The sequence below is a fragment of the Oncorhynchus nerka genome, linkage group LG28 (assembly GCF_034236695.1).
Source record: "Oncorhynchus nerka isolate Pitt River linkage group LG28, Oner_Uvic_2.0, whole genome shotgun sequence".
Classification (NCBI taxonomy): Eukaryota; Metazoa; Chordata; class Actinopteri; order Salmoniformes; family Salmonidae; genus Oncorhynchus; species Oncorhynchus nerka.
Window position 1 is genome coordinate 77,918,487 of NC_088423.1, and position 11,532 is coordinate 77,930,018.

Sequence of the window (11,532 nt, forward strand, 5' to 3'; positions counted from 1 at the left end):
GACCGTTCCATAAAAATGGAGCTCTATAGGAGAAAGCCCTGCCTCCAGCTGTTTGCTTAGAAATTCTAGGGACAATTAGGAGGCCTGCGTCTTGTGACCGTAGCGTACGTGTAGGTATGTACGGCAGGACCAATTCAGAGAGATAGGTAGGAGCAAGCCCATGTAATGCTTTGTAGGTTAGCAGTAAAACCTTGAAATCAGCCCTTGCTTTGACAGGAAGCCAGTGTAGAGAGGCTAGCACTGGAGTAATATGATGACATTTTTTGGTTCTAGTCAGGATTCTAGCAGCCGTATTTAGCACTAACTGAAGTTTATTTAGTGCTTTATCCGGGTAGCCGGAAAGTAGAGCATTGCAGTAGTCTAACCTAGAAGTGACAAAAGCATGGATTAATTTTTCTGCATCATTTCTGGACAGAAAGTTTCTGATTTTTGCAATGTTACGTAGATGGAAAAAAGCTGTCCTCGAAATGGTCTTGATATGTTCTTCAAAAGAGAGATTAGGGTCCAGAGTAACGCCGAGGTCCTTCACAGTTTTATTTGAGACGACTGTACAACCATTAAGATTAATTGTCAGATTCAACAGAAGATCTCTTTGTTTCTTGGGACCTAGAACAAGCATCTCTGTTTTGTCCGAGTTTAATAGTAGAAAGTTTGCAGCCATCCACTTCCTTATGTCTGAAACACATGCTTCTAGCGAGGGCAATTTTGTGGCTTCACCATGTTTCATTGAAATGTACAGCTGTGTGTCATTCGCATAGCAGTGAAAGTTAACATTATGTTTTCGAATAACATCCCCAAGAGGTAAAATATATAGTGAAAACAATAGTGGTCCTAAAACGGAACCTTGAGGAACACCGAAATTTACAGTTGAGAGGACAAACCATTCACAGAGACAAACTGATATCTTTCCGACAGATAAGATCTAAACCAGGCCAGAACATGTCCGTGTAGACCAATTTGGGTTTCCAATCTCTCCAAAAGAATGTGGTGATCGATGGTATCAAAAGGAGCACTAAGGTCTAGGAGCACGAGGACAGATGCAGAGCCTCGGTCCGATGCCATTAAAATGTCATTTACCACCTTCACAAGTGCCGTCTCAGTGCTATGATGGGGTCTAAAATCAGACTGAAGCATTTCGTATACATTGTTTGTCTTCAGGAAGGCAGTGAGTTGCTGCGCAACAGCCTTCTCTAAAAATGTTGAGAGGAATGGAAGATTCGATATAGGCCGATAGTTTTTTATATTTTCTGGGTCAAGGTTTGGCTTTTTCAAGAGAGGCTTTATTACTGCCACTTTTAGTGAGTTTGGTACACAAAAGCACAGTTTGGTATACAAGTAGTTGGTCATTCACGCTTTACATGTGCATTACATTTTGGGCTGACATATTGGATGCCTTTTGAGGACCTATGAGACCCACAACAGAGGTTCATTGATTGAAGAGATGGTATTTATTTATTTTAGTACAGCCTTTATAATGTGTCTCAGGGCAATACAAAAGTATTTAGACTTGTACTGTCATACTGTCATTCAAATTACCCTCATTTTCATTTGGGTATAAAATTAGGCTCAGATGATTTAACACTTCAATGCCAGTTTACTAAGCATTTGCAGGAATGCAAACTTCACACCTGCTATTTTTGAGAGTGAAAAGAACTGGTAGTAATAGAATACATTTGGGATATAAGAGGTATAGAATATATATATTCTCGAAGGAATTGTGTGTAAATTTATATAGAGATTTTGTGTTTACCAGTATATGAAGGCTAAATGGAGACGTTATGTTTCACCATGGTCTCTTTTTTGTTTTTTTTCCCTCCTGAAAATAACACGTGTGAACGTTTTGGTAGATCTGTGTTTAGTATTCTAATCTTAAATTGTTAAGGAATTAAATAATACATTCTCTGAATTTATTTTTAACCTTGTGCTGATGTTTTTACTGTCTTACAAGCTTTAAAAAAAGATTTTGCTGTCTCGTAAAATATTCAGCAACTTCTAGCTTTTGCGTCCCATGAATCATTTAGAGCCTTCACATGTGTAGGTTTTTAGTGGGCTGGGAGAAGGCTTACTAAGCACAGCATCTGTCTATTCAAATTCAGATAACCGTTTTCCCTTATGACAGTAAGGGGGGACAGTATACCATTTTGAGACCTGAGGCAAACCTGACATTTTAAATATTTAAAAAGAGCAATAAGTCAGAACCTTTCGAAACCACAGGGGTATTTCATGAACAGGGTCAGTGGATTTTGAGATTCCCCAAGAAAGCTGCATTCCCATAGCCATTTTTCTCTCTCATTTCTTTGAGTTATTTTGCTCTATTTACACATCAACTGTGTGGCCAACTCATTCAAAGTGGGTTTACAGTAGGTCAGCCAACTTGTCTCAGCGACGACACAAATGCCATTGTTGTCCAACACAAACTGACTTTTCCAAAAAGCATAAACGAGAAAAAGACAATTGCACTACCACCAGCATGGTTGTTTGAAATAGGGTGCTACCTGCTATCTTTCAATGCGGGTAAACCCTTTATTGAATGGCATTCATCAAAAATGCATGTTATCTACTGGTATGTGAAACCCACCTTCACTAATACAGTTCAAAATAAAGACCAATAATGTTGCTATGCTGTTGCTAAGCTGTGGTTGAGTTAACAAAGCCATATTTTTGGTTGCTGATTTACAGGTTTGAATGATTACTTGTTGACCTATAAAATTAGGTACATGTCCCATTTGGGTGAACTATCCCTTTAAGATGTTAACTTAATTTGGCATCACTGATTTCAATTCCAGATATTATGTTAATTTTCACCTGAATAGTATAGTTTGTATTTTAATTTTATGGTCACTCGTGAATGTACTGAATAATTCCAGTTATATTGATCAAATAGATTTAACGTTTTTGCTGAATTGAATAAAATGTATTCATCTAAATCATGAAACATGTTGTATTTCATTCACAAGTTTTCTTCACTTCATAAAGAAAATATTCTATGTTCTATTCATACTTTTAAACAGATGTGTAAAATAAACAAAGGCTTAACAGATTTGGCACACCATAGCAAGTTGGTTACATGTCGGCTTGCCCCTCAGTATGATTACTGAAATGTTGTCCTTGTGACTGACATTAATGGTTTCAACAGAATGTTCAGGACAGTTACCTTGCCAATTCCTAGAGCTTTGTGAAACACCCCTCAGGTTTCTACCCTCTTATATTTTGGAAGGGTCAATAAAATATTTTTCTAAGTGTTTTCTTTTGATATTTTTATTTTTTACAAGGGATTTTCATGAGAGAGAAAAATCCTGAAATGATTTGTATTCCTTTTCTGACTGTTATATTCTTGTTTTGAGTACCAAGACCAAACTTGAAACTTTTATGAGAACTATTTGATATCATGTTTAATATTTGCTTGTTTTGGACTGTTAGGTCTACTTACAAAATGTGCTGCTCTCAGTTTATTCTGTCCATTTGTATTGTGTTACGTTGATGTGGATGTATAGAATTATTTAGATCAAAATGATTTAGATCCAAAAAACTGCACAAAATAAACGATACCATGAAAAATGTTTTCATTAGCTTATTTTTATTCTCAATTTACTATTACCATCACTTTTATTGTGTATTTCCTTTAACAATTGTAGTTTTAACATCCTTTTTGTTTAGGAGGCCCACGTTTTTTGTTTGATACCAAATTTTGATGATGCCATATTATGTCATATTGCCAGAGGCAAGAATGGTACAATAGTAAGGGCTCTGTGCCGTTTCATAGAGTATGGCACTATGTTGGTACTAATGTAGTCCAAAGCAACGATTAAAACATTCCCTAACCAGAAACCGTGGATTGATGGCAGCATTCGCATGAAACTGAAAGCGCGAACCACTGCTTTTAATCAGGGCAAGGTGACTGGTAACATGACTGAATACAAACAGTGCAGTTATTCCCTCCGCAAGGCTATCAAACAAGCTAAGCGTCAGTATAGAGACAAAGTAGAATCTCAATTCAATGGCTCAGACACAAGAGGTATGTGGCAGGGTCTACAGTCAATTACGGACTACAAGAAGAAAACCAGCCCAGTCACGGACCAGGATGTCTTGCTCCCAGGCAGACTAAATAACTTTTTTGCCCGCTTTGAGGACAATACAGTGCCACTGACACGGCCTGCAATGGAAACATGCAGCCTCTCCTTCACTGCAGCCGAGGTGAGTAAAACATTTAAACCTGTCAACCCTCACAAGGCTGCAGGCCCAGACGGCATCCCCAGCCGCGCCCTCAGAGCATGCGCAGACCAGCTGGCTGGTGTGTTTACGGACATATTCAATCAATCCCTATACCAGTCTGCTGTTCCCACATGCTTCAAGAGGGCCACCATTGTTCCTGTTCCCAAGAAAGCTAAGGTAACTGAGCTAAACGACTACCGCCCCGTAGCACTCACTTCCGTCATCATGAAGTGCTTTGAGAGACTAGTCAAGGACCATATCACCTCCACCCTACCTGACACCCTAGACCCACTCCAATTTGCTTACCGCCCAAATAGGTCCACAGACGATGCAATCTCAACCACACTGCACACTGCCCTAACCCATCTGGACAAGAGGAATACCTATGTGAGAATGCTGTTCATCGACTACAGCTCGGCATTTAACACCATAGTACCCTCCAAGCTCGTCATCAAGCTCGAGACCCTGGGTCTCGACCCCGCCCTGTGCAACTGGGTACTGGACTTCCTGACGGGCCGCCCCCAGGTGGTGAGGGTAGGCAACAACATCTCCACCCCGCTGATCCTCAACACTGGGGCCCCACAAGGATGCGTTCTGAGCCCTCTCCTGTACTCCCTGTTCACCCACGACTGCGTGGCCACGCACGCCTCCAACTCAATCATCAAGTTTGCGGACGACACAACAGTGGTAGGCTTGATTACCAACAACGACGAGAGGGCATACAGGGAGGAGGTGAGGGCCCTCGGAGTGTGGTGTCAGGAAAATAACCTCACACTCAACGTCAACAAAACTAAGGAGATGATTGTGGACTTCAGGAAACAGCAGAGGGAACACCCCCCTATCCACATTGATGGAACAGTAGTGGAGAGGGTAGCAAGTTTTAAGTTCCTCGGCATACACATCACAGACAAACTGAATTGGTCCACTCACACAGACAGCATCGTGAAGAAGGCGCAGCAGCGCCTCTTCAACCTCAGGAGGCTGAAGAAATTTGGCTTGTCACCAAAAGCACTCACAAACTTCTACAGATGCACAATCGAGAGCATCCTGGCGGGCTGTATCACCGCCTGGTACGGCAACTGCTCCGCCCACAACCGTAAGGCTCTCCAGAGGGTAGTGAGGTCTGCACAACGCATCACCGGGGGCAAACTACCTGCCCTCCAGGACACCTACACCACCCGATGTTACAGGAAGGCCATAAAGATCATCAAGGACAACAACCAACCGAGCCACTGAATGTTCACCCCGCTATCATCCAGAAGGCGAGGTCAGTACAGGTGCATCAAGGCTGGGACCGAGAGACTGAAAAACAGCTTCTATCTCAAGGCCATCAGACTGTTAAACAGCAACCACTAACACTGAGTGGCCGCTGCCAACACACTGACTCAACTCCAGCCACTTTAATAATGGGAATTGATGGGAAATGATGTAAAATATATCCCTAGCCACTTTAAACAATGCTACCTAATATAATGTTTACATACCCTACATTATTCATCTCATATGTATACGTATATACTGTACTCTATATCATCTACTGCATCCTTATGTAATACATGTATCACTAGCCACTTTAACTATGCCACTTTGTTTACATACTCATCTCATATGTATATCCTGTACTCGATACCATCTACTGTATCTTGCCTATGCTGCTCTGTACCATCACTCATTCATATATCTTTATGTACATATTCTTATCCCCTTACACTGTGCATAAGACAGTAGTTTTGGAATTGTTAGTTAGATTACTTGTTGGTTATTACTGCATTGTCGGAACTAGAAGCACAAGCATTTCGCTACACTCGCATTAACATTTGCTAACCATGTGTATGTGACAAATACATTTGATTTGATTTGTTTTGATTTGATTTTGAATTAGGTGTCTGTTCTAAGGTCACAGCACAGTCCCAGCTCCATCTGTCCCGTTATTGACCACTGAGAGTCAATGGCACTTTGCTGGACTGAACAGTGGCCCAATCACTTACATGCGGCGTATCATTATCACCATATAGTGATTCCAGTTTCCCTAAATGTTTTTTTTTTCTGACAATTTTCATTGGGTTGACGCCGCTCGGCCTCCGGACCATCTCCTCACTTCGCCTTGCAAATCAAGTCCACCCTTGTTGGAATTTTCTCCTCCAATCAAAATTCATTCGATTTCCCCGCCCATCACGCGTTTTTCCGTTTTCCCCTGCCTTGGAACTTCCTTTCCGCCTGTGCAAATCTCGTCGTGAACACGCATCTCTGTCTTTTCCGTGTCAAGTGAGTGTCTTTTAAAGGCAATTTAGGATATACACACCCAGTGAAAATAAGTCCAACACGGAACCATAACGTAGGCATTCCTTTCAAATATTTGTCTTACACCTAACCTAAAATTGGACAGCAAATAATGTATTGGAGAGGAGCATGCTAGCCAGTTAGCTTGCTACCTAACAGCCATGACATGTCACCATGTGTACTCGCTCTCACTATTGCCTCAAAGAAACAAGGCCCAAAACTGTAGCTAGCTAAGTGATTGGTAACATTATTCACTAGGGAGTTTTTCAATGCCACATCTTCATATTCTGATTGAATAAATAAGTTATCAGTGACAACCTCACTAACTGGAACTTTGTGGACAGTGCGCTAGCAAGCTCAACTAGATAGCTAATTTGCTAACCTCTGTTATCTAGCCAACGTTACCTAGTTAGCTAATCTATCAGATGTTTTGAGTAAGGCAATGAGTCCTAGTGTTTGGTTAAGATGCCCAACCAACGTGTTTTTTTCTCACTTGAATTCTGGAGAAGGTGTATAAATGTCACTCTTGAAACAAATGCAAAGTAGGCATGTATAGGCCTAGCTACTTGATGATCTGTGGGTATGACATGGACAATTGTTATAATTGTTTCTGCAGGTTATAGGATTATACTGCGACGTTCCCTTTGAGATGCATGTTTAGTATTTGTCTAAAGTAATTTAACTGTATTGGAATTTATTTTTTTTTATGCCTAGTTTTTTGTTGTTGTCAAATGATGTATAACTGCATCATGACCTGTATTGCAGAATGCGTTACGTTGCTGCATACCTGCTCTCTGCCCTTGGTGGTAATGCCAGCCCACAGGCTGCGGACATCAAGAAGATCCTGGAAAGTGTTGGCATTGAGGCTGACAAAACACGCATGGAGAAGGTATGCTTAATATCACATGTTTTTACCTTATCTCAGTGTTGAGTAAAATAAACGCACAACATGTGTGTTCTGAAAGTTGAGCTCAAACAGAAAACATGCTTGCAATTTCTATGGACCACTAATTTATGACCCCTTTTTTTCCCCCTTCAGGTCGTCACTGAACTCGGTGGCAAAAATGTGGAAGAGGTGATTGCTCAAGGTGAGTTGCAGAACTGTCAATGCATAATCTAAAGTCACTGAAGAGAACACATCTTAGTCCATTCTGGACTAAGCACACTGGTGGTTTAATCTGCTAGACATTTGTTTTGAAACTCCAGCAAGGCTTATCTGCCACTGTATTAGTGTTATTAGTTATTGGTATATACAGCAATATAGTTGTAATTAAATCAGTTAACTGTAATTTCTCTCACAGGCTATGGTAAACTGGCCAGTATGCCAGCAGGTGGTGCTGTGGCAGTGGCCAGCTCAGGTGGAGCTGCTGCTGCTGGGGCAGCTGCCCCCACTGCAGGTGAGCATACATCAGAGCCCACATGAGTGTTCGAGATCCTTGTCAAGTTGACCTTTTGGTTGTCTATAATTTTTCATACCAAACTGGGCTCAATGCCTTCTAATGGGGTGTTAAGTTATAGATATTGATGTGTGGGTCAGCTCAATATCTATTGGGCACTTGGTCAGGCAAGCTAAAGCTTATTTGCCTTTACTAAATACATTGGAAATGTTATAGTAATGACCAGAACTGTCTCAATACAAACAGCATTAAAACAGTTTCATTGCTAAATACATGGATTTTCTAATTGGCGGGGATCATTATTTTTATACATCAAGCCTGGTAGAATGGGACCGTTTTAAAAACAGCAGGTCAGTTTCAGATTTAATAAATGGCTGATCAGCGCATTACTAGTTCATAAAGGGTCGTTTATTTTGTTTATGAACATGTATTTTGGTAAACTGTTTATTATATTACATTCACTATAACTAGCTTTGAATATCTCTGTTTTCAGACAATGTATTTGGTGAAGATGGTATTGTTAATTGATTACTGTGATCTCTTTACAGCTGAGGAGAAGAAGGAAGAGAAGGAGGAGTCTGAAGAGGGATCTGATGACGACATGGGATTCGGCCTGTTCGACTAAACTTGTTAAAAATCTGAAATAAACTTTGTAATTAAGGAACAGGCTAAATGTTCCTTGTATTTTCTGCATTGGGTATTTTGCTTAATGAAAGTTAACTCTTTTTTTTTTTTTTTCGTCTGGACACAGTCAGTCGCTGAAGCATTTGGGTGCTGCATAGCCCTTGATCATGACTGTTCCATTACATTACACAAGTCATTGGATGACTGCGTCTTCTGTACTGGGGAATTTTGTTAAGAGCCCTGGATGCTCAGTTTGAACATTACCACACATCATTTGCGGCAGTGTTTTGGAAGCAAAAGGACCTTATCTTTCATATCAGATAGAAATATAATAAAAAAGGATGTGTTCCCACACAAAAATCTCCATGTTACAGTGTTTACAGAAAACAGATTGAAGTTAGTCTACTTACAACCTGTGCTAATTGGCCATCTGCATCTCCTAACGTGTGTAAATGGTCCCTACAAAAGGGTTGTCACTGGAAAAATACTATTGGCTGCAACCTAACTGTACAGTAAGTGAATTTAGCATTTGTGAAATTATTTTGGGATATGAAAGTAGGGATTTATGTTTATAGAATTTTACTGCAATTGAGAATCGATTCAGGTTTAGATGGAGTATTTGGCTGTTTAGGCTTCCAGAGCCACATCTTTAAACAACATGTAAGGTCCTTGGACTATAAGGGGTACCGTAATGTACCTTTAATCAATTTTGGGGCTTGTTGCTGCAGTGCAGCCATGTGGAGGTGCAAAGTAGTAATTTGCTTGCTATTGTACATTTTGAATCAAATTCTATTTGGGGAATTATAGTCAAGGTATGTGACTGGTATTGATTGTCGACTAATTTCACTGCTACTACACAATGATTTCGGTAGTTGCTAGTGTGGTAAAAGGTTAAATTCATGGGTAAAATAGCAGATGGCGCTATTTACCCTTCTGCTACTGGCCCTGTCCAGAAACAACCCGTCTCCCTAGGCACTTGTCTTGAATGGGTAGTATAACAAATGTTGGGCTCATGAGTCTGCAGCCACTCTTCCTAAGGTACACATAAAACATCACAATAATCATACATTAATTAATAGACAAGGACAGACCTACATACACACATTTGAGATTGTATTTGTCACATGTGCTGTATACAACAGGTATTACCGTGAAATGCTTACTTATAAGCCCTTAACCAACAATGCAGTTTTAAGAAAATACCAACAAAAAAAAGAGATAATAATAACAAATAATTAAAGAGCAGCAGTAAATAACAATAGCGGGGCTATATACAGGGGGTACCGGTGTTGAGGTATTTGCGGTAATATGTGCATGTAGGTAGAGTTATTAAAGTGACTATGCATAGATAATAACAGAGTAGCAGCAGCATGGAGGGGGGCAATGCAAATAGTCTGGGTAGCCATTTGATTAGCTGTTCAGGAGTTTTATGGCTTGGGGGTAGAAGCTGTTTAGAAGCCTCTTGGGCCTAGACATGGCGCTCTGGTAGCACTTGCCGTGCGGTAGCAGAGAGAACAGTCTATGACTAGGGTGGCTGGAGTCTTTGACAATATTTAGGCCCTTCCTCTGTCACCGCCTGGTATAGAGGTCCTGGATGGCAGGAAGCTTAGCCCCGGTGATGTTCGCACTATCCTCTGTAGTGCCTTGCGGTCGGAGGCCGCAAGTAGTTGCCATACCAGGCACTGATGCAACCCATCAGGATGCTCTCGATGGTGCAGCTGTAAAATGTTTTGAGGATCTGAGGACCCATGACAAATCTGTTCAGTCTCCTGAGGGAGAATAGGTTTTGTCGTGCCCTCTTCACGACTCTTGGTGTGCTTGGGCCATGTTAGTTTGTTGGTGATGTGGATGCCAAGGAACTTGAAGCTCTCAACCTGCTCCACCGCAGCCCAGTCGATGAGAATGGTGCGTGCTCGGTCCTCCTTTTCCTGTAGTCCACAATCATCTCCTTTGTCTTGATCACGTTGAGGGAGAGGTTGTTGTCCTTGCACCACACAGTCAGGTCTATGACCTCCTCCCTATAGGCTGTCTCAATGTTGTCGGTGATCAAGCCTACCACTGTTGTGTCATCAGCAAACTTAATGATGGTGTTGGAGTCATGCCTGGCCGTGCAGTCATGAGTGAACAGGGAGTACAGGAGGGGACTGAGCATGCACTTCTGAGGGGCCCCCGTGTTGAGGATCAGCGTGGCGGATGTGTTGTTACCTACCCTTACCACCTGGGGGCAGCCCGTCAGGAAGTCCAGGATCCAGTTGCAGAGGGAGGTGTTTAATCCCTAGGTCCTTAGCTTAGTGATGAGCTTTGAGGGCACTATGGTGTTGAACGCTGTAGTCAATTAATAGTATTCTCACATAGGTGTTCCTTTTGTCCATTTAATATAAGTTGTCCATTTAATATAAGTATACACATTTATGCCTTCATAACCATGTGATTCATAGACTACTGAATGCAAGTGAAACATACAAAATCGAAGATGTGTTGCAAATAGGCTGCTGACACTGCTAAATTCCCCTGATGTAAATAATGCTACCATGTTCCTATAGTTACCACCCTTAATGGGTATCCTGGGTATAGACTTTTACAATTTACCACCCTCAATGAGTTTCCTGAGGTAAGATGTAATGCAGCCGTTATCTCAATATCAAATCATTTCTGGCTAACAATTAAGTACCTTACTGTGATTGTTTTCAATTGAAATGGTCCGAAATAATCATATTTTAAGAGCAAAGAGCAATTTCTCAAGAAAACAGAAAACTAGCTGTTATTGGCAGAGAGGTTTGGAATGCTTTCTTATTGGTCTATTAACTAATTTGTCAACAGGCAAGCCAAAACTCCATCCCACCAAACAGGCAGAAATGTCAGCCGTATTTCAAACAACTCTTACACTAAAAGGGCATTATCATAATTTTCTACAATTTCACAGTATTATTCCAACCTCATAGTGTGGAAATATATAAAACACAGGAATTTTTTTACAGCACTGGGCCTTTAAATTTGTACAACTTTTGTTACAGCTACC

General features: G+C 41.0%; 1 protein-coding gene across 2 annotated transcripts; it reads left to right on the top strand.

Annotated features, from left to right (window-relative positions):
* Positions 1–6,368: 6,368 nt before the first annotated feature.
* On the top strand, positions 6,369–8,553 carry LOC115113710 (large ribosomal subunit protein P2-like). Of its 2 annotated transcripts, none has more exons than XM_029641652.2 (5): positions 6,369–6,477; positions 7,258–7,381; positions 7,532–7,580; positions 7,794–7,889; positions 8,438–8,553. In XM_029641652.2, the coding sequence occupies exons 2-5, from the start codon at positions 7,259–7,261 to the stop codon at positions 8,512–8,514; spliced, it is 345 nt and encodes a 114-aa protein (XP_029497512.1). In that variant the 5' UTR covers positions 6,369–6,477; position 7,258; the 3' UTR covers positions 8,515–8,553. The 2 variants fall into 2 exon arrangements, with proteins under 2 accessions (XP_029497512.1, XP_029497513.1); XM_029641653.2 differs by having other exon boundaries at positions 6,447–6,547.
* Positions 8,554–11,532: the final 2,979 nt, after the last annotated feature.

What these genes read in the sequence shown, in the direction of transcription:
- LOC115113710 (XM_029641652.2), top strand. Translation starts at nt 7,259, where the DNA reads ATGCGTTACGTTGCTGCATACCTGCTCTCTGCCCTTGGTGGTAATGCC. An exon ending in GGAAGAGGTGATTGCTCAAG is followed by an intron (nt 7,581 to 7,793) that starts GTGAGTTGCAGA and finishes TTTCTCTCACAG; the next exon opens with GCTATGGTAAACTGGCCAGT. An exon ending in GGCAGCTGCCCCCACTGCAG is followed by an intron (nt 7,890 to 8,437) that starts GTGAGCATACAT and finishes ATCTCTTTACAG; the next exon opens with CTGAGGAGAAGAAGGAAGAG.